General features: G+C 42.7%; 2 protein-coding genes across 2 annotated transcripts in view; both read right to left on the bottom strand.

The window, feature by feature from the left end:
* Positions 1-721: 721 nt before the first annotated feature.
* On the bottom strand, positions 722-2584 carry ZFYVE19 (zinc finger FYVE-type containing 19). The gene has a single exon (XM_085612223.1). It carries the CDS (start codon positions 2582-2584, stop codon positions 1289-1291), a length of 1296 nt encoding a protein of 431 aa, XP_085468349.1. The 3' UTR covers positions 722-1288.
* TMEM242 (transmembrane protein 242) overlaps positions 722-21355 on the bottom strand; it is a 105700-nt gene continuing 85066 nt past the window's right edge. The window contains exon 4 of the mRNA XM_085612224.1: positions 722-2954. Coding sequence (XP_085468350.1) covers positions 2841-2954 — 114 coding nt within the window. The 3' untranslated portion in view covers positions 722-2840. The remainder of the gene's footprint in view (positions 2955-21355) is intronic.

Here is a 21355-nt window from a genome sequence, read left to right as displayed (position 1 = left end):
AGGTTGATAGCACATTACTAGGTCATATGATGTATGTTAACACAATAGTATATCTGAAAAGACACACAGTAGTCTTAAACACTTGTGAGAGAATTCACAAAATACTTTTGGCACCTTTACTCACAAATAACAAGGCTCCTTTTTATCAGAATAATTTTGTGAAAACGTACAAGAACCAAGCAAGTCTCCTAGGGAGAGTGAAGCTGTGGCATTCCAAAAAGGAGCATTACATTTCTAACCTTCCTACACGAAAGTTGTACATTGGTAATAACTGGCTCAAAGCTGATCTTGAATGAAGGTGTTAACATGCTAGAGTGTGTTCTGTGATCATATTATGTCTGCAAAATAGTCTTTAGTTAGGAAAAGATTTACATGAATCAGAGCCAATTTATTTGCAATACCAATTAACTGAAACGACAATATACTCAAATGGTACAAAAATGCAAGGTAGACACGCCCAAGTGTCTCAACGCATTAGGAAAGTGGTCTTTGAAACTTGCACTCACGTTTTACAATCTTTTCTAGCACCAGATCAAGCGTGCCCTAGATATAGTGCTCTATTGTGCAATTTACAACTCATTCATTCAGTCCTGCCTCTCATTTTAATTTCCCATGCTTTTCCATTTAATGATATTTTATTATGTTTTTTAACCAATATCAAAGCTTTTTTTTTAAATGAGCCAACTTCATCTTTTTCAATGGAACAGAAGATAACATCATGTTAATGAATATTTCAATAAACTTTATTCAAAAGAATATCCTAATCCAGAAAAAGTGCGGGCTCCATTTCCCACTTGTGATTTGCACATCCAGCTAGATTATTGCACTTGGGGAAAGGGTGTAAGGTACTCAGTGCCGTGTTTATTTTTATGTCATATGCACTGGAGCTCCCAACCAAAACGTCAAGAAAAAACAACTTAGGACATGCCATGCATGTCCATGTGCACATGCGTTTTTTAGGAAATGCGTGTGCACTTCCATGTTAAATCATGCTGGAAAATGTACATGGTTAACAAGTAATCAGTGATTAAGCATTCATTTACAAGTCTTCCACCAAGTAGCGTTTTTCCTTGAATTTTACAATTCAGTTAGAGAAAGACTACTAGTAATTGAGACCCTGAAAAGCATACACAACAAAAGCAAACATAAAAGCGTGAAGAGGTATTAAAGCAGCATTGTAACCTTTTCATGAACAGTTCAAGTGAACTCCCATCATACCTAGATTTGGAACATTTCTTCCCTCATAGCCAGATTATAGATTCTTCCAAGAGGAGAGATTAAGGTCTTATTACTGCCTACGAGGAGGCTGAAAGTTGGATGTTCTGTGTTCCTTACGGTCAAACTTATCATGCCCTTCCAGGAAGCATCGCTGGCAATAGAGGTCTTCATCACAGCCATGGCATCGAAGAGTAGCATTATTGTTACAAATGCAGCACCATGGCAGTTCTTCATCATCACTGTCCATTGCCTTGTTCAACTGAACAGGTTTTTTTGTAAAAATTGCAGTGGGCTGGACAGGGGCCTTCGCTTTTGTCCTTCTAGAAGGGTTCGGTTTTGCAGGATCTGTTATGCTGGTGTTATCTGCTGGGATATTGAAGCCACTAGCTTCATCCAGATTTGCTTCCTCAGTAAGCTGTTTAAGTATTCTTTGAATGGCTGCTTCTTCTATTTCATCATCACTGTCTGGCAGCTTATAGTCATCTATGGTTACATCATCAGGGTTTTGACCTCGGAGAATTGCTAGTCTCTTTCCAATTTCTAGGATCTTCTCATCCCTGGTGTTTTCATTCTTCAGTTCAGCAGCAGCCTCAGCTAGTAATCTTTCTTTCTCCTCCTGTAGCTGCTCTGGATCTAGGTTCACAGAAAGGTTTTTCCAAACTTCATTCCCACCTGCTTGGCTAAGATTGTTCATGGTTGGAAGTGCGGCACCATCAAGCTTAGTAGCTGGTTCAAATCTTCCATCAATGGCCACCTCCTCTGTGAGCTGTGTTAAAAGGTCTGCAGCCTTTTGTGCTTCAGTTCTGCTATCTGGTGGCTGGTGCACTGGTTTAAGAACTTTCGATGGAGGAATTACCCCCTGTAATGCAGCAAGCCTGTCTTCCATTTCCTCAGTGGTGGGAATAGGTTTTAGAGGGTTATTTCTGAGGGCGGCAAGCCTGGATTCTATCTCTGCATCAGACACAGCTATTTTGGGTTTGGTTTCCTCTTTCAATCGTTCCAGCCTCTCCGCAATAGCTCTGTCTTCTTTGCTAAGGCCTTTATATCTTGAATCCAGTACTCCCGGGGCTCTCACTGGACCAGACAGTGGACCACTTGGCGGATTTTGCTTAGCTTCTAAAGCAGCCACCCGTTTTTTATAGTTCGCTGGTGGAGACCATTTTGTCGTATTGTTCTTTTGAGACACTCCTCCAGTTAGCTCAACGTGACACTGTTTGCACACTTTCTGCTGGGTGTTCCCACAGCGAGGAACAACTGCACTAAACCCAATACATCCAGAACAAAATGATTTGCCACAGTTCTTGCACCCACACTCTTTCTTGAAGACAGTAAACTTTGAGGCACAACCATAGCATCTTCTGTCCATGATGACTGGCAAAGGTGTTATGCACCACAACGTACAAACATAGATGTCCAATATTTCATGGATTTTCTTTAATCTTATGTTAATCTCTCCGTCAGTGGATTTCGCATCACTGCTTCCCTTTTGATTTTTCTTTGCCAGCAGATTTAACTTCAGAAAGTTTCAGCTAAACAGACGAACAGCTGAAATCAGTACTGTGTTGGTAGTTTTCGTTCCAATGCTGCTTTAATGAGAGAGGTGTACAAGCTTTCTTCACTGTTTATTTAGATTTGAATAGTTCGTCCCAATCAAAGGAGTTTGGCATTGCAGGCTGCTCTTGATTTTTTGGAATTGCTGGAAATTTTGATTGCATTTGCTCCCGAAATTCAGTCAACTACAAAAAAAAAAAAAAAAAAAAAAGTAAAGCAATACATTAGAAGAGTCAAAAGTAAACAGTATCCCAAAGCATTACTTCTGCTGCAATTTTACAATAATTTGCCTAGCAGGTAGAAGATTATAACCAATCATCTTCAACCCATTCCAAAACTATACTCGGCATCAGACAATTCTGACTAGTATGGGCGACTGCCATATACACATTACTTAAACAGGAAAAGGGAATAGACGAGATGCAAGATAGTTGGCAAAGGATAGAAAAGCCCCACACTAACACTATATTATGTTATATAGAGTCAAAGTAAAATGTACAGCTACTAACATGAATTCCTGTACCTAGAACGTCTTCCCATCGGCTCATAGGTCCTACCTAAGGCTGCTGATGCCGTCGTCTTTTTAAAATGGAGAAAAAAAATTTAAAAGGAGCAGGACGTTTTACACATTACCTCTACGGCAATAACGAATGCTCTCCCAAATGCAAAATCTAATGGAGAGATACTCAAAAGGGTACAGAAAAATGTGCACACTAAGTCACACTGAATAAACTCCCATCTTTAGAGATGTGCATGATCAAGGAGTCAAAGGATTGGCATATAATCAGGATAGTGACTAAATTGCTGACTTTAGGACCGGTGATCTAACTCCAACTTCAGAGACAATTGTGTCACTCTGGTAAGTATGTGGAATTCAAATGTCTGACACCCAAGACTTGAATATTTTTTTTTTATCATTAGGGACTACAAGTATTAATTTTTATTATATCAAAAAGACTAAAACACATTGAAATAATGTAAGCAGGCCCAGAGCTGTGGAACTCTGGTGCTCACAACCAATCAATATGGCTGAAACTGATCCCATTACTGTGGTAAATGCATGATGGCCTTTAAATGACCAGAAACTATCAGCTGGGACTGGCTGGGGGACCAGTGAGTTTATCCGCACAAAAGAAAAAGTTTCCCCGTCAGTGAACTTTGCCTGGTGATACGAGGGTGTTCGTGCAAAGGTGGCTTCAGAAAAAAATCCTGTGTTCATGCATATTCCCAGTGCCTAAGCGAAACCAAACCCCAGGCCCCAAGATAAGCTGAAGCACAGGAGGGAAAAGAAGCTTCTACTTTTAGCACTTTGCTCTCCTTGGGTCCGAGGCTTCTCACAGCGGCCCCATCCCTTGACTTCTTGGTTCACTTAGGACTCATCATCATCTCATTCCTTTTGTTCAGCTTTCGTCCCTGGTTGTTTGTTGCCCCTGTAATGATTACATCACCTCCTTTGGCTCCATCCTTGACTTCTTAGCTACCCCTCAGCATCTTATGCCCAGCTACACTCCGTTCACTGTACAGAATTTTTTTTTTTTAATTTACTGGTTATTTACATATAACAAGAACAAGGCCCAAGTAGACATTAGACATCAGCCATCTTTAGAACAAGGCTAAGATCTGATATGTTGTACAAAGATCTAGGGGGCATATGTATGAAAGCAAAAATTAGTCGCAAACGCTGCGATTCGCAAAAAAACAGCGTTTGCGACTGATTTTTCGCTATTTCATATGTATGACACACTTCCAAACTGAAAAATAAGAAATCGCTAAATTAGCGATTTCTTAGGCTGCGAAACAAGAAAACTGCGAATTTCCCAGCGAATACCTAATTTGCGATTCCTTAGCGTTGCGAATATCGCTAACAAGAAATCGCTAGCTAAGAAATCGCAAACACATGTATGAAAAAATCTCAAATTGCGATTTCACGAAATTCGCTAATTAAGAAATCGCTATTAACACCAATTGCTTGCAGGTGGTAAACTGGTGCAAGGTACAAAAACCAGCCCACAATGCAACAAACACACCCACAATGGCTGCTATGTACGTGATAGCCAGGAGGCTGCGTATTCGGGCCCTTGCACACAGGAGAATGAGACAGGAACGTATCTTCAGGCTGCGCATCACCCTGTTACAGAACACTGAAGAGGAGATCTATGACAAGTACAGACTGCACCCACAGACCATAATGGACCTGATTGAGGAGCTGAAACCCCACTTGGAGCACCCTACTCGCAGGACACAAACAATTCCCACACATGTGCAGGTCCTGTGCTCCCTGCACCTCCTCGCGTCAGGGAGTTTTCAACGGGTCATAGCGGAGGTTGGTGGGGTGTCACAGAGTGCACTTTCGCGCTTCTTCCATGCCTTCCTAGATGCAATGCTACTGAGGCTCCCACATCACATTTACTTCCCCACCACCCAACAGGCATTACAACAAACGATACTGGACTTCTACCAGATTGCACGTTTCCCCCACGTCATCGGCTGCATTGACGGGACCCATGTGGCCATCACACCCCCAGCAGAAACTGAATATGTCTACAGGAATCGGAAATGCTACCATTCCCTCAACATACAGATTGTGTGCAACGCTAAGTATCACATCACCGACATCGTAGCCAAATACCCCGGCAGTACACATGACTCCTTCATCTTCCGACACAGTGGAATACACAGACGTCTGAGTGCTGGAGAGTTTGGGGAGGGGTACCTGCTCGGTAAATACATTGCACACATCAATACATCCACTACATCAGTTGAGGGGGGGGGACATTGACTCACCTATTGTGTTTTTTTCCATGCAGGTGACAGTGCCTATGCAGTGCGCGACTTCATCCTGACCCCATACCTGGATCCTGCAAATGCAAGTGAGAGGAGCTACAACAGGGCACACAGATCTACACGCTGTGTCATTGAGCGAACCTTCGGAATCCTGAAGAGCCGCTTCCGGTGCCTGCATAAGAGTGGAGGCGCACTGCAATACAGCCCTGAGACCTGCTGTAAAATCGTGGCAAGCTGTGCAATGCTACATAACATGGCAATGAGGAAAGGCACCACAATTGATGTGACCGATACAGACACATCGGATGACGAGCGCCCTGCTCCCCCTGCCAGACCAGCACCAGGAGTTGGGGCAGCTGCTGGACGCCAGAGACGGACTGAGATCACACAAAACTACTTTTAGGTGAGTATTGAGGAAATGAGACTACAAAGCCTGATGATGTGTCAAGTGTTTAATCACACTTAACATGAAAGAAATTGTAATTGTCCCCAGCACATGTTGTACACACAGTGCAGAGAAGGCACAAGAAATAGGGCAAACAGCCTTTAGCGGGTTAATGCACCCGTGTTGCAGTCAGTGTCCCCGCAGATGATCACCTCCGTCGGTGCCGTCCAGGGTGGTTGACCCCCATGGTGCGCCCTTGGCCTGCTACCTGTCTGCCACTGCGGCGTCTTTCACCTGGCAAGGTTGGAGTGATGCTGCTGCGACTCGATGTGTCCTCACTCTCAGCAGAGGCCATTAGTGCGCTGCCACCTGCATTGGCTGTCTGCAGCTGTTCCACAGCAGTGGTCACCTGCGCCAGCCCTCGCGCTATGTCCTGGCAGCAATGTGCCATGTCCACCTGCATGGTATCTGCGTGTGAGTGCGCTGGTGGTGGTGCAGAGGCGGTTGACTGCCTTGGTATAATTGTGTAGCCGTGCATTGGCACGTCGTCCAGCCCTGTCATTGGCAGCTTGGGTGTCCCTCAAAGTGGCACAGAGCTCTCGTATTGCCGCTACCATGTTGCGATTGTCCTGATGTAGGCGGCCTAGCTGGCGATTCATTGACCGCATTGCCTTGCTTTGCAGGCGCTGTTCCTGCAACATGCACTGTTCCAAGCCGGAGAACACGGTGCCTTCTCCTTCTGTTGCAGTGCTGCTCCGTGGCCTTGACCTGGAAATGGCCTGTTCCCTTTGCCTTGGTGTTGGTGCGTCATGACGGGGCATGTCTGTCACACCCTGACTCCCCTCTCTCCTGTCGGTGTCATCGCCTGTTGCTGGGACTTCATCCTCAAATGGAGGCAGTGGGGGCACATGTGCACGCTTCCTGCGCTGAATTGGCTGCTGCTCTGTCTCATCGCTGGAGTCCGCAGGGTCTGCAGGCTCCTCTCCCTCAGCGCTGTCTTCTTGTGGCATGGCGTGTGCTGTGGATGTAAAGGGGACTATATGAGTTTGTGTTACTGTCTGCATGTGGCACTCAATAAAGTTACAAATCTTTGACGGCTAACCTCTGACACATTTCTATTCAATGATCCCCAAAACACATATGTTGCATTTACTTGTGATGGTGTCATGGACACACAGTCAGACACAGTACTACGAGTACCATGATGCATTGCTGGGTGTGCTGTAAGACCTGGGCTGGATTGGCATGTTGGGAGTTAACTATGCGCATTTGGGGGAGTGTGCAAGGGATGGGGAGGAGTGCAGGGTGATTTGGCATGCATCTTACCTTGTCTGCTGGATGAGGGGTCGGAGCTGTCGATTGCAGCCACACCACCAACGCTCTCAGGCAGGAGGGTTGACTCCACGAGCTCCTCATGGGGGGTTGGCTGCTCTGCAGTGGATGGTCCTCCTCCAGTCTGAGTGGCATCCTTGAGTCTGGCTGCCACCCTCTCCTTGGACCTCTGGCGCATATCATACCCCCGCTTGCGCAGCTCCTCGATGGTGCGTGTGGTGACTCCAACAGCATTCACCTTGCTCTGTATTTCCAGCCAGATTTTCCTCTTCCTGGCCTCTGGGACTTTGAGTGCCTTCTTCCCAAACAGGAGCTCATGGCTGCAGACCATCTCCTCAATGAGGACCTCCTGCTCCTTTTCTGAAAACTTGTGCTTTCTCTTTCTTTTTTCTGCATCTTTGCCCTGCTGGTTTTGTTTGGGATCCATTGCTGGTTGCTGTCTCCAGGAAAGCCTCCTCACACTCCACAAGCAGCCTCTGGGTGTGGCTCAGGTGAGCAGGTGCAGGCAATCACTACAGTTTCCTGTTTGTGATGTCATCAGCCTGCACCAGGCTTGCAGATTCCCGTTTTTGCGATTTCTTATTTAGCGAATTTCGCTATTAAGAAATCGCAATACGGGATTCTGCGAATTATTTGCGATTTTTAAGGAATCGCAAATGATTAGCGATTTATTTTATACATCCCGTTTAGCGAATCTGTTTTTGCGAATCGCAAAATCTCGCAATTTGAGATTCGCTAAAGGCGAGTTTGATACATATGCCCCCATGTTACAATATTACATTCAAAATATTTAAATCAGACATTACAATTGATTACTCATCCAGCAGAAGTGGGTGGGTATTGGGGCCATTGCACCACCAGATTTGGAGGAGAGTGACAGGTTCATCAACAGCTCTCCCATTGCTGAATCTGGCAATATAAGAGCAGCAGTGCAATCAGGGGAACACAGACACACTGGGCATACAAGGGGAGGAGAGTTCAATACCATCTGCCTCTCACATGTGCTTTGTTTGAGGCTGCATGGAAGGCACTGCTAAAAGCGACAACCCTTACCTGGCTTGCTATAGTTCGCATGAAATTTCCTTTTAGGTATCCCCTTTTAAGGTCAAGCCTAGGCAGCACATGTGTGGTCTCTTCGAGGCATGCTGTATTCACTCTGTAGGCATACAGCCCGGCCACTGCCTTTTTATTCATCCCTTCGATTGTCAATCAAAAATGCTGCTTGCCAGCGTTTAATCCTTCTTCTTTGTTCCTCCTTTTTGCGTTTGGTTTCTTCCAACAGAGTGCAGCCCAATTATTGTTAACATTACGCTTCTGTTTTTATGTTTTCATTTGGGGGGACTACATTTTTCTTTGATTTCTGCTTGTGTCACGGTTTGCCTGTCTTCAGTGGTTCAGCTTCGGCGCCTGTCACTTAATCTTCCAGTCCAAATACGGAGATGAAATGTCAGATGATTCAGAAGCGGTTTTCGAAATCGCCTCTTTAATTTGCTCCGACTTCAAAGTGAAAGGATTCCCCCAAACTCCTTCTGCTTCGCTGCTAGTTCTTTAGCGAACCTCGGTCACCTGACCATCAGCAGCCTAACCCTGCAGCATAGTTAAGGGCAAGGCTTGTGCAACTCGTCGCATTTTCTCTAACACTTGTTTATATAATGTGAACTCAAGTGACCCATCTACCAGACAAATGGGAGCAGCATTTGTCTCTCTCATCTCCTCTCATGTAGTTGCATGCCCACCCCGAGGCCTCTTCCCGTCGTCCTCTTCCTCTCAGAGTTCTAATTTCAAAGCACATTCACTGCAGCTCCCCAGCGACTTTGAGACATTTTTTATTATATATTGTGAACTCAAGTGACCCGAAGGTGTTGAAGCGCTTGACATGAGTGTTAGTTACACAACACAAGGTCAGATGAATTTTTGGGTCATTTTTATTGAGTGCCAATTTGTCTGACCCGAAAGTATTGGAGTGCTTTACAAAAGCACCAGTTACATTAGACATTGTCAGGTAAACTTTTTTGTTTTTAGTTGCGCCAAGATGAAGTGATGCCAACGGTGTCCCCGTTTATTCATTATTTCCCCTCTACCTGACAAATGGGAGCATTTTGTTGTTGTTATGTCCAGTGCTCCTATACCCAGGGGGGCGGGACTGAGGGTGGGCCAAGGGCTTTCTGGTAAACATATGGTGCAAGCATTGCTTTGAGTGGAAAACTCTGGAGACGGGTCCCTGATGAATAGAGGCCTGGGGGAAGGAGGGATGTGACATCTCCACCATTGGAAAGTACTGGACTGCTTTTTTAATAGGCTGTTCAATAATCTAGTGATGCAGTTGCACACAGAATGTTATAGTACTCTTGACTTGCTATTTATTCTTTTAAATAAGTGAATGTCCTGGTATACTGTTAGCCTTTTCTAGGTCAATGACACCTCTTCACAGCAGCATCTCAAGACAGATTTTATTGTACTGCAATTACCATTAAAAAGTACGGACTTACTATTGTTGAAGATTTACTCTGTATTTATAAGAAAAAGGTAAGAAAGGTATTTAGAAGGTAGCCACAAGAAATATACAATAGTGAACCAAATGGTGAAAGGTAATTGCATCCTGCACGAAGTCCTTCAACAACATTGGACCCTGTAGCAACAGATTATCCCTTATGGGCAGTTGCACAAAATAATTGTGTCTGGCAACTAGCGATGTGTGAAAAGACCAAAAGAGAGGAGTGCAACTAGAAATTGGGAATTATTACCCCCCCTCCCTTCAGTGACAGAGGAATACATAAGAGGCCAATTGGACAAAGTTCTCCCTTCACCCGATCAGACAATACCGTCCCCAACCGTGCCCAAAGCAGACTTTTCTGCCATGATTTTCAATGCTTTGAAGAGACCGAAAGGACTGTGAAGCACTTTATAAATGATCAATGTAAATAAATAAACACAGACTCTAGAAACAAATAATACTCAACACACGGGTCCTGTCACTCACTGTCCACTGCTGACAGAGGAAAACATAGGAGACCTATCGGACAACGATCCCCCTTTGCATGATCAGACAGTACCTTCACCAACCGTGCCCGAAGCAGATTTTTCTGCCATGACTTTCAGTGCTTTGAAGAGACTGAAAGGACTGTGAAGTACTTTATTTAGAGTGATCATTTATAAACACATAGCCTCTAGAAACAAATAACTCTCAACACACAGCTTCAGTCACTCACTGTCCAACTCACTAAAGCCATTCAGAAAGACATTTCAAAAGTACTCCGGCCAAAACCCATCTCCTCTATAGCTATCAGGTAGCTCCACCGGGCATCGGCCAAATAGCTAGGTCTCAACGGGAAAAGATTTAAAGAACATAGAGGACAAAATAAATAGAGCGTAGAGGGGTAATGGGGTAGGGTAAAGGGGTAGGCGGGAGAATATGATGGAGAGACGAAGGAAAGTCTGCCTAATGTCCGGCAGGGTCAGTGACAGCTGGGGGGGGGGGGTGAGTCCACAGCCCATCGCCTCTTTAGCCATCAGGTAGCTCCACCAGGCATCAGCCAGAAAGCTAGGTCTTCACGGTCAGGGGTAAGTTCACAGATTCCATGTCCTCATGGGTAGGCCGGATGGGGGAAAAGGTTAGAGGTCTGGTGGATGTCAAGTTTTTTGTCCCATAGTAGTAGCACAACGTGGAAGGGACCACTGTGGCAGCCATCTTTGGGTCGGGCAAGGGGTCCGGACAATGATGTTACATTCAGCCGTTCCCCATCTTTATAATTCGCTCAACAATCCGGGGGGGGGGGGTTTGGACGGACGAGTTTGTTGTGCAGAGGAGCAGCTTGAGGGCAGAGCCAGTGTCCGCATGCCTCCCGAGGACGAGAGTATTTCCGAGTTATAGCTGCCAGGGAAGACACAGCTCCCATTTTAGGATCAGGCGGGGCACCTCCGGTGTCTCTCCCGGTTGATCATAAAGCTGATCGTGGTCTTCCTTAGAGGCTGGAGCTGTTGCTGCTTTTACCATCTATTCAGCAGCCACTGCGCTGTAGGTGCTTAAGGGGGCATCTCTTGGGGTGTTGCTTTTTTTTTTTAACCCTGGCGACTATCTTCTGTAGGCGCCATTTCGGGGTCAGGCGTGTTAAATAAAGGCTAGAGGTTTATAGACTCCAGGTCTTTACCTTTAGTGTGCGAGACATTAGGACTTCACATATGTGCAGGCCTACGGAATGAGAATTCAAACGGAATTAGTATGAAGGCTGCAGGTAGTATGACCTTTAGCGCCTTCATACCTTGTTTTATTTTTTATGAATAGTAACTTTTTTGACAAGTATAGTATAAAGTGTTCACTGTTCTTATTATATAGTTTTTAATACTCTGTGATGTATGTCTCATGAGAGTTTCGCTGTCTGCAAACAGTGTGGTACAGAGTAAACTCTCTCCATAGAGAGTGGCATTAATGAAGCTTAAAATTAATGGGAGCTATTTTGTACTTACTTCCACATCTCTATTGCCATCATCATTTATAGAGTAATGCATACAAATGCTTGGATGATGTAATAATCAGTGTTGTCATCGGTGATGTCATTAGTGAGGTCATAAATGATGTAATAGAACAGATCATTAGTGATGCAATACGCGTGGTCATAAGAAGTGGATGTCGGGGACGGAAGGTATAGTCAGCTCGTCTAACTAAAACCAGTTAATTTCTGCGGCTTTAGTTCAAAACATTAATCTTGTCACTGACGTAGTCACAGAACTATGACGTCACTTTGACCTTTGTTTTCTCAGGGAATATATATATATATATATATATATATATATATATATACATACACACACACACACACACATACACGTGTTACCATCCTTGTGGGGACTATGTGTGGATACCTGCCTTGTGGGGACTAACCTTTCCCAATGTTTTTAAAACATACTAATAACAGAAAAGTATCAAGAAAAAATTCATGATACAGGATCCTGCTTCAGATTTGCAAATATATTGTTATTTAATCACGCGCACAGAACCATCCTTGTGGAGACCTGAACACGTGCTACCATCCTTGTGAGGACCTAGTCCATACCACCATTTGTGATTGAATACAGTCAATGGCACATGGCTAAATGTTTAATTTATCAACATAATACACAAACAACATTATAATCTATTCATATATGAATCTCTGCATGTATACTAGGGGTAGACACAAAAAACAGATTATGTTAATGTGTCAGAATTTATCACATCATGATTACCCAAAGACAATTAAGACTGTATTTAACTCATTTATTAGTGCTTAAAATCTTAGGAGACAAGGGAACTAACACATAACTAAATTAACATATGGGACCAAGGAATATGATGTTCAAGTCCCCACAAAGATAGTGTGTTATTATAGTGTTGTTCAAGTCCCCACAAAGATAGTGTGTGAAGATGATTGTGTTTAAGTCCCCACTGAAATAGTGTGCAAATTCAAAGCTTAAATCCCATTGTAAAGAGTGTGAACATGATGATGTTCACGTCCACGCAGAGATTATGTGTAATTAGAGGAGTGCTCAAGTCCCCACAGAGATGGTATGTTATTATATTGATGTTCAAGTCCCCACAGAGATGGTGTGTTATTATATTGATATTCAAGTCCCCACACAGATAGTGTGTTATTATAGTGTTGTTCAAGTCCCCACACAGATAGTGTGTTATTATAGTGTTGTTCAAGTCCCCGCAAAGATAGTGTGTTATTATAGTAATGTTCGGATCTACACAGAGATACTGTGTTATTATTGTAATGTTCAGATCTCCACAGAGATGGTGTGTGAAGATGATTGTATTTAAGTTCCCACTGAAATAGTGTGTAAATTCAAAGCTTAAATCCCATTATAAAGAGTGTGAAACCAATGATGTTCAAGTACACGCAGAGGTTGTGTGTAATTAGAGGAGTGTTCAAGTCCCCACAGAGATAGTAAGTTATTATTGTGATGTGCAAGTCCCCACAGATATAGTGTGTTATTATAGTGATGTTCAGGTCCCCACATAGATAGTGTGTAAAGATGATTGTGTTTTAGTCTCCACTAAAATATTGTGTAAAGGCAAAGCTTAAATCCCCATACAAAAAATGTGAAGCTAATGATTTTCATGTCAAAACAGATGTTGTGTGTAATACAGTAAACCTCAAGTTTCCACAGAGATGGCATGCTATTATAGTGATGATCATATCCCCACAAAGACAGTGTGCTACTATTGTGTTGCTCAAGTCCCCACCAAGATAGTGTGTGAAGATGATTGTTTTTAAGTTCCCACCGTCATAATGTGTAAAGTCAAAGCTTAGATCTCATTACAGAGAGTATTAAAAGAAATGGTGTTTAAGTCCACACACAGGTTGTACGTAATTATAGGAATGTTAAAGTTCCCACTGAAATGGTATACTGAGGGCAATGATTATTTCTGTGTAGGAAGGTGTCCCTTCCTGCACATAAACAATCTTTAATTCGTGTTTTGTAACTTCTATGTATGCTGTTTAAGGCAGCACACATAGAAGTTGCAACTAGTCAGTTTTTTTATGATTGTTTATGTGCAGGAAGGGACACTTTCCTGCACATAAACAATCAATGGCATTTTACTGTGTCTATGTGTGCAGCACAACGCAGCTCACATGGAAACAGCAAAAACAAGGAGAAATAAAGCAGTTTTCCTTGTTTTGCCAGGCAAAGACCAGGTTTTTGGTGTTAATTTTGGCGCAGCCACATATTTATGCCACCCTTGTAAATATGGGGCAGCGTCAAAATTAATGGGTGTTACAGTGGTATGCCCACCACAACACCCATTGCCCACTCCTTTCACGCTAAGCATAGCGTGAACCGGTGCCTTATTTACAAGGCAGCGTTAAACCACATTAAGTGGCTTAATGCTGCCTTGTAAATAAGGCGAAGCCCGTATCACCACCATAACGTCACTAAAAGTGACTTCCTGGTGGCGATAGGGGCTTGTAAATATGCCCCTACAGGAGATGGAGTCGCATTCCAGGGTTACATCCCAAACAGCAGACAACCTCCTCTAACTGACAGGCCCAGTGCTTATCCTCACAACCCCAGGGTCCCAGTTGGGGGTCTCAGGCACCCACCCATAGGGTCACAACTTCAGAAGCTCGATACACCCTCGAGGTCACGCTCACACCTTTGCATTTCTGCTTTACCATCAAGAGCATGGGCTCTCCTCCCATCTATGATGCCTTTGCTCTCAATCCACATCCCAAATAGGACTTAACTTACTTTGTTTTGTTCTGACTTGGTAAGGGGTGCAGTATGTGTGTGGCGGTGATAGCGGGTGTGTGGAGGCAGGTGAAGTGGTGATGCAAGCAGGCAAAGGGGCCCCCTGTGGCCTGGGGTGCAGCTCGGCAGCAGCATTCGTAGCAGCGTACAGGGTTGAGAAGGTGAAGTTTGCCAGCAGTGTAGCTACGGGAGGTGTTTGTACCAGGGTTCCTAGCACTGGGCACAGCCATATAGATGAGTGACGGAGTGGAGTGTTGTAGAGTGGAAATCAGTTGAGTGGAGTGAGGTAAAGTGCAGTGGGGTAGATTGTAGTGGCATACAGTGCTATGCCGTACTGTGGAGTGGCTTAGAGTGAAGTGTGGTAGAGTGGAGTGTTGTACAATAGAATAGCATAGAGTACAGTGATGTAGAGAACAGTGATATGGAGTGACATACAATGGAGTAGTGTACAGTGGAGTGGTGTAGAGTAGAAAAATTTAGAGGTTACTGGCATACAGTGTAGTGACAGTGGAGTGGCATATAGTGAATAAGTAGAATGGCGTAGAGTGGATTGTTGTGTCGTACAGTGGAATAGCATAGAGTGTAGTAGAGTAGAGTGGCATAGAGTGGAGTGGCATAGAGTAGCGTGATGTAGAATGGAGTGGTTTACAATGTAACATCATACAGTGGATTGTCAGAGTGGAGTGGCGGACAGTGGAGTGGCATAAAGTGGAGTGACGTCCACTGGAATAGCATACAGTACAGTGGTGTATAGTGCAGTGGCACACAGTGAAGTGCCATTGAGTACAACAGCATAGACTGTAGTATTGTAGAGTGGCAATATGTACAGTGAAATATAGTATAGTGGAGTAGTGTAGAGTGGAGGGGCATACAGTGGAGTGGTATAGACTGGGGTGTGATAGAATGGAGTGGTGTAGAGTAGAGTGTAAGAGCATACAGTGAAGTGGTGTAGAGTGGAGTGGCATAGGGTGGAGTAGAGTGGCGTACACTGGATTAGCGTAGAGTGTAGGGTGGAGTGATGTACAGTGGAGTGGCATAGAGGGGAGTTTGGTAACTGAAACAGACATAGCATGAACGTGTGAAAACAGATGAAGATTTAATGTGTGTGGAATACACTTTGTGAGGTGTAAAGGGTACATTTTGGTAGTATGTATGAATAGTGTAAGTAGTGTTAAAGTTATACGTTTTATAAAAATTAGTTATTTATTTACCGAGGGTACACCGTGGTAAGTTTGCGGTTTACCGAGGTAAGTTTGAGACATACCATGGTACATGCGGATGAGAAGTCAGTATGTGATTGGCTAATGCCTGTGTTTACCAAAGATAAAAGGCCAAACCACGCACGTGTGGAATTCACCCGCACAGTGGGGGAATTCCGACCGCGCCCAAAGGGTTAAGGGAGCACTGCACATTGTTTTACTTTTTTTTTTTTACAATGCAGTAATTTGTAGGTATTACCACAGTACTGTGTAGATGTTTTTGCACATATTTTAATATTTTAACAATATAAAATACACTATAATACACTACATTTGTAAAATACAGTGTATTACTGTGTATTTTTTATTTTTGTAAATTTATTTTAAGTACTGCTGCACTCCTGAGACAGTACCATGGTAACATTGTAAATATTTTTTGTAATATATAAATATTTTTCCCTACCTATGGCCACTTTCATAAAGTGGTAATAGGTAGGGGAAATATCAAACCTAATACTTGCCTATATCTGATGGACAGCCAAAGTGTACCTAAAAACAATATGGCATCTTTTAACTTTTGTAAAGACAATCATTAGCCTATCATATAATGATTTGTCATCATTATATACCGCAGTACTTCTACAAAATACTGCAAAATGTTTTCAAAAATACGACAACTGCAGATATCACTGAGTTAAAATAGCTTACAACTTAAAACATACTTCCCATAAATACCTGTAGTCCCCAAAAGAATCATCTGTGCACAATAATGTGTAATTCTGACAAATTTAATTCAAATCCGTCCAGCCGTCTTCACTATATGCACGAGTCTATGGAAAATGCATTGGTGCACAAGCACGTTTCAAGACCCTCCTTTTTTCTTCGCACGTTATTGATGAATCTCTGCAAAACGTTTCATACTCCACCAATTGGGAAAGAGGAATAGGTCTGCATATTTTCACGGAGATTCATCAAATGGAAGCAATTATTAATGTTCAAAATCCAAGGAATTCCTGTCTCTAGTAACCCTTCCTATAACTAGAGTGGATACAGTAATCCACTAGTTGCAGTTATCTAAATTAACTGTAACTTTTACCCTAAAGTAACTATAACTCATGACACCTTCATACACTCCTTCTACCCTTCCATATTGCATCACTGATTACATTTTCAATGACTGCATTGATAATATCCCTAATGATATCTGAAATGACATACTTGATAACAAAACTGTGCATGACGAGGGTTCAAGTCATAGTTACTTTAGGTCATGAGTTTTAGTAACTTGAGATAACTAAAACAGCAACAAGTGGATTTCAGCTGTCGCTTGCTCAAAGTAGAGCACAACTGCTTTTACAGAGAGGGAGTTGCATATTAGCAGTAAAAGCAATGCCGTCTCCACGCAGGAGGCGGGTAGCTGGCAGGGACAGTGGAGGGGACCAGGGCACTCACACTAGAGGTTAGGCCCTGGGGGATGCGTTCCCCGGGAGGCCTCTCCTCCCCTTATTCTTTTTTATTTTTAAATGTAAAGGCCGGGCCCTGGGGATAGGGTCCCCGGGCCAAAATCAGCCTGGGGGGGGCTGCTCAGCTATCTATCGATCTATCTATCTATCTATCTATCTATCTATCTATCTATCTATCTATCTATCTATCTATCTATCTATCTATCGAGCTGTCTTTGGAAATCTATCTAGCTATCTGTCTTTGGAAATCTATCTATCTATCTGCACAACCTTATCTATTTACCTGTATAACCCTATCCAAGTATATAATCTTATCTTCCTATACAACTCCTCCTATATATTGATCTATCTATACAGCCCTATCTAGCAATCTGTCTGTACAACTCAATCTATTTATACAACTCTTTATATCTATCTATGTAACTCTATACATACAACTCTATCTATAGAGCTTTCTACCTATACAACTCTTTTTATCTATACAACTCTAACTACAAATACCCTATTTTTACAACGCTCTCTATCTATACAACTCTTTGCATACAAATCTATTTATCTATCCATCTATCTTTCTATTCATTTATCAACCTCCAACATTACTACTCTATATATACAATTCTATTGTTGTATATAACTGTACCTGTACACCTCTATTTATACAACTATATCTATAGAACTTTATACAGCTATACAATTCTATCCATAAAACTATCTATACAACTCTATCTGTATATAAACAACTCTATCTTTACAAATCCATTTATCTATACAATCCAATCTATATATACAAACTCTGTCTATACAACTCTATCACAACTCAATCTATACAAATCTATGAATATCTATCTAGCTATCTAGCCATCTCTATCTATACAACCCTATCTATCTATACAATCCTATCTATCTATACAACTCTATCTATCTATCTATACAACTCTATCTATACAACCCTAGGTATACAACACTATCACAACTCTATCTGTGTACCTAAATACAAATCTATACAGCTCTATTTGACTATCTGTAGAACCCTATCTATCTACCTGTATAACCCTATCTAATTATATAACCCTAACTACCTATGCAAATCTATCTATGGATTGATCCATCTATACAACCCTATCTATCTATACAACTCAATCTATCTATACAACTCTTTCTGTCTATACAACCATTTGTATCTATACAACTCTATCTACCTATACAACTATGGGCCAGATGTACGACCCATTTTTGCATGCGCAAATGGGTTTGCGAACCCGTTTGCACATGCAAAAACATCATGGGCATGTACAAAGCCTATTTAGCGAGTCACAATTTATTTGCGACTCACTAAATTGGTTTTGCGACTCGCTATTTGGAAGGTGCGTTCCCTTCCAAATAGCAAGTCTCAAAACCATGTACTAATGTTTTGCTACCGCAATTGCGGTCGCAAAACACTGGAATTACCACCTACTTCAAGTAGGATGTAAATTTCGCAAATGGGAAGGGGACCCCTTCCCCTTTGCAAATGCATGCAAAAATCCCAGGGACCACTGCCTGCCCTTAAAAAATCAACCGAAAACATTTCATTTTTTTTCAAATGCATCCTGTTTTCCTTTAAGGAAAACGGGCTGCATTTTTAAAAAGAACTGCTTTATTTAAAAGCAGTCCCAGACACGGTGGTCTGCTGAGCCCAGCAGGCCACCACCATGGGAGGGCCTGTCATTCCCAATGGGCTCACAGATTGCGAGAAGCTCATTAATATTAATGAGCCTCTCAATTTGCGACCCCATTGGGAATCGCAAATAGTGTTAAACACACTGTTGTACATTTTATTTTGCACCTCGCAATTTGTGAATTGTAATTAGTCGCGAATTGCGAGGCGCAAAATAAAATGGTCGTACATCTGGCCCTATATCTTTATATATCTTTCTAGCTATAAAACTTTATGTAGACATCTCTGTCCATCTATCTATCTAACTCTATTTATCTATGCAACTCCATTTATCTATCTATCTATCTATCTATCTATCTATACCACCCTGTCCATACAACTCTCTCTCTCTATACAACCCTATCTATATATACACAGCTCTTTCTATACAACTCTATCTAACAATACACATTTATACAACTCTATCAATCTATCAAACCCTATGTATCTGTCTTTGCAAGCCTGTCTATACATTTGGCTTTGCAAGCATCCTTATCTGTCTGTCTTTATAAGTCTCTCTATTTGAAGAATGTTTCAAAAAACCTTTTGGTGTTTCTAAAAGTTTATGTATAACATAGCTACTTATAGGAGGTTTCAACCAGACTTCAGCCATTAGTCTATTGTTGTGTCATTTACATTTTCATCCACTGTTAAATTATGCATCATGTTGCAATTGGCCAGCACACTTCAGCTACTGGCTGGGCTGACTTTACTGTGAGATACAGCATGCTGCCCTTTCATGAGGAACAGATGAACACACAAAGCAGTCCCCTTCTGTGTCAGGGGCTACTATAGTAATTTGTGTTTTTTTTAAACCCCCCAAAATTGTTCCCTTGAGCCAATGATGATTATTGATGAGAGCCCCGCTGCTTCCCCAATAATAAAGTTCAGCACAAACCATGACAGAACAAAGCAAGAACTGTAACCAAAAGTAGCAGAAAAAGTCTTGAACCGCCAACTCTCCTCCTCTTTGGAGGAGAATCATCTCCTTGGTGACACACAGTTTTGTTTCGGGGCAAATCATAGCACTGAATCTGCCCTGCTTCCAGCCACTGAGGAAATTTGCTCATCTCTCGACATCGGAGGCAATGCAGTTCTGATTCTGTTGGATCTTTCTGCGGCCTTTGATACGGTCAACCATGAATTACTGATTAACCTTATGAGGGAATTAGGGTTGGGAGACCTAGCATTGGCGCTGCTTAAATCCTTCCTTTAAGGATGGCAACAAGTTGTGCCACTTGGTGATTCTGACTCAGGATCTTTTTGCCTGCCACGTGGGGTCCCTCAGGGATCTTCCCTGTTCCCCACCTTGTTTAATCTTTACTTCATCCTACTCGCCATTTTGATAAAATATTTTGGGCTGTCATCGGCGTCCTATGCCGATGACACTCCGATTATAGTGTCCCTGGCTAAAGATGTGCTGCTGGCGCCACATTTACCAACTGTATGAGTGCAGTGAGCAAATGGATGGCCTGTCATTGCTTGAGGCTTAATTCCTCCAAAACCGAAGTAATCCAATTTGGGAACGATTCAGTCATTTGGTCTCCCCTCTGGTGGCCATCCGTTATGGGTATTGCACCCCAGCCAATTTAAAAACCTCAGGTTTCATCTTAGACAGTGAACTAAAATACAAAGATCTAATCAACCAAATCACCGCACCTTGTTTTTGTTGTCTCTGAACTTTAAAGAAAATGTTTTCCGCCTGATTTACTGAAAGAAGTGGTCATCGCAACTAGACTACTGCTAAAGCCTATTAGCCTCTCAAAAGGTCTGCTTAAAAAATTGCAGACCATTCAGAATGCAGCAGCCCGATTTCTTCTGGGAATCCCTAAACATCAGCCAGGGCCTCTATTAGACAACTTCATAGGCTTCCGGTCTGCCATCGGATCACTTTTAAGGCTCTTTGTTTAGCCTATAAAACTCTTCATGGAAAAGCCCCTGCCTTCTTTACGAAGAATTTTGATCAGTATATTCCAGGCAGAGCACTGCGATCTGGCTCCGCCAACCTGTTCAAGGTTGCCTCCTTTAAGCGTGCTGCATGGGGGGGGGGGGGGGGGGGGGGGGGGGGGAAGAAGCTTCTTCAGGCTTACAGCCCGTCAGTGGAATTGTTTGCCACTCTGAAAATGGCACCCTCACTCATGGTTTTAAGGAAAAGCCTTAAAATCTGGTTATTTAATAAATGATTCTCGCGCATTTTGCTTTTGTTTGCTCCCTACAGTTCTGTCTAGCGCCAAGACGCCTCCGGGTATTTGTGCGCTTTACAAATCATAAATCATAAGAACTGCAATAGCCAAAAGGCTAGCAGCCTATTGTCTTTGCTAATGCTTGCCTGTTTTGAAACTAACTTTGGAGTTTGCTGATAAATCATCACAAAAATTTGGCCAAGAAATGAAGTGTCCTAAAACATGTAAATTTCTATAGGATGTTTTAGGAATTGATACAGAAAAAAACAGCTGAATTGAATTACACCAAATTCGGCAAAAAAGTTAGAACT

Source organism: Triturus cristatus, chromosome 6 (assembly GCF_964204655.1).
Source record: "Triturus cristatus chromosome 6, aTriCri1.1, whole genome shotgun sequence".
In the NCBI taxonomy this organism is placed as follows: domain Eukaryota; kingdom Metazoa; phylum Chordata; class Amphibia; order Caudata; family Salamandridae; genus Triturus; species Triturus cristatus.
This window is presented reverse-complemented; position numbering and strand designations above follow the sequence as displayed.

What these genes read in the sequence shown, in the direction of transcription:
- ZFYVE19 (XM_085612223.1), bottom strand. Translation starts at nt 2,584, where the DNA reads ATGGACAGAAGATGCTATGGTTGTGCCTCAAAGTTTACTGTCTTCAAG.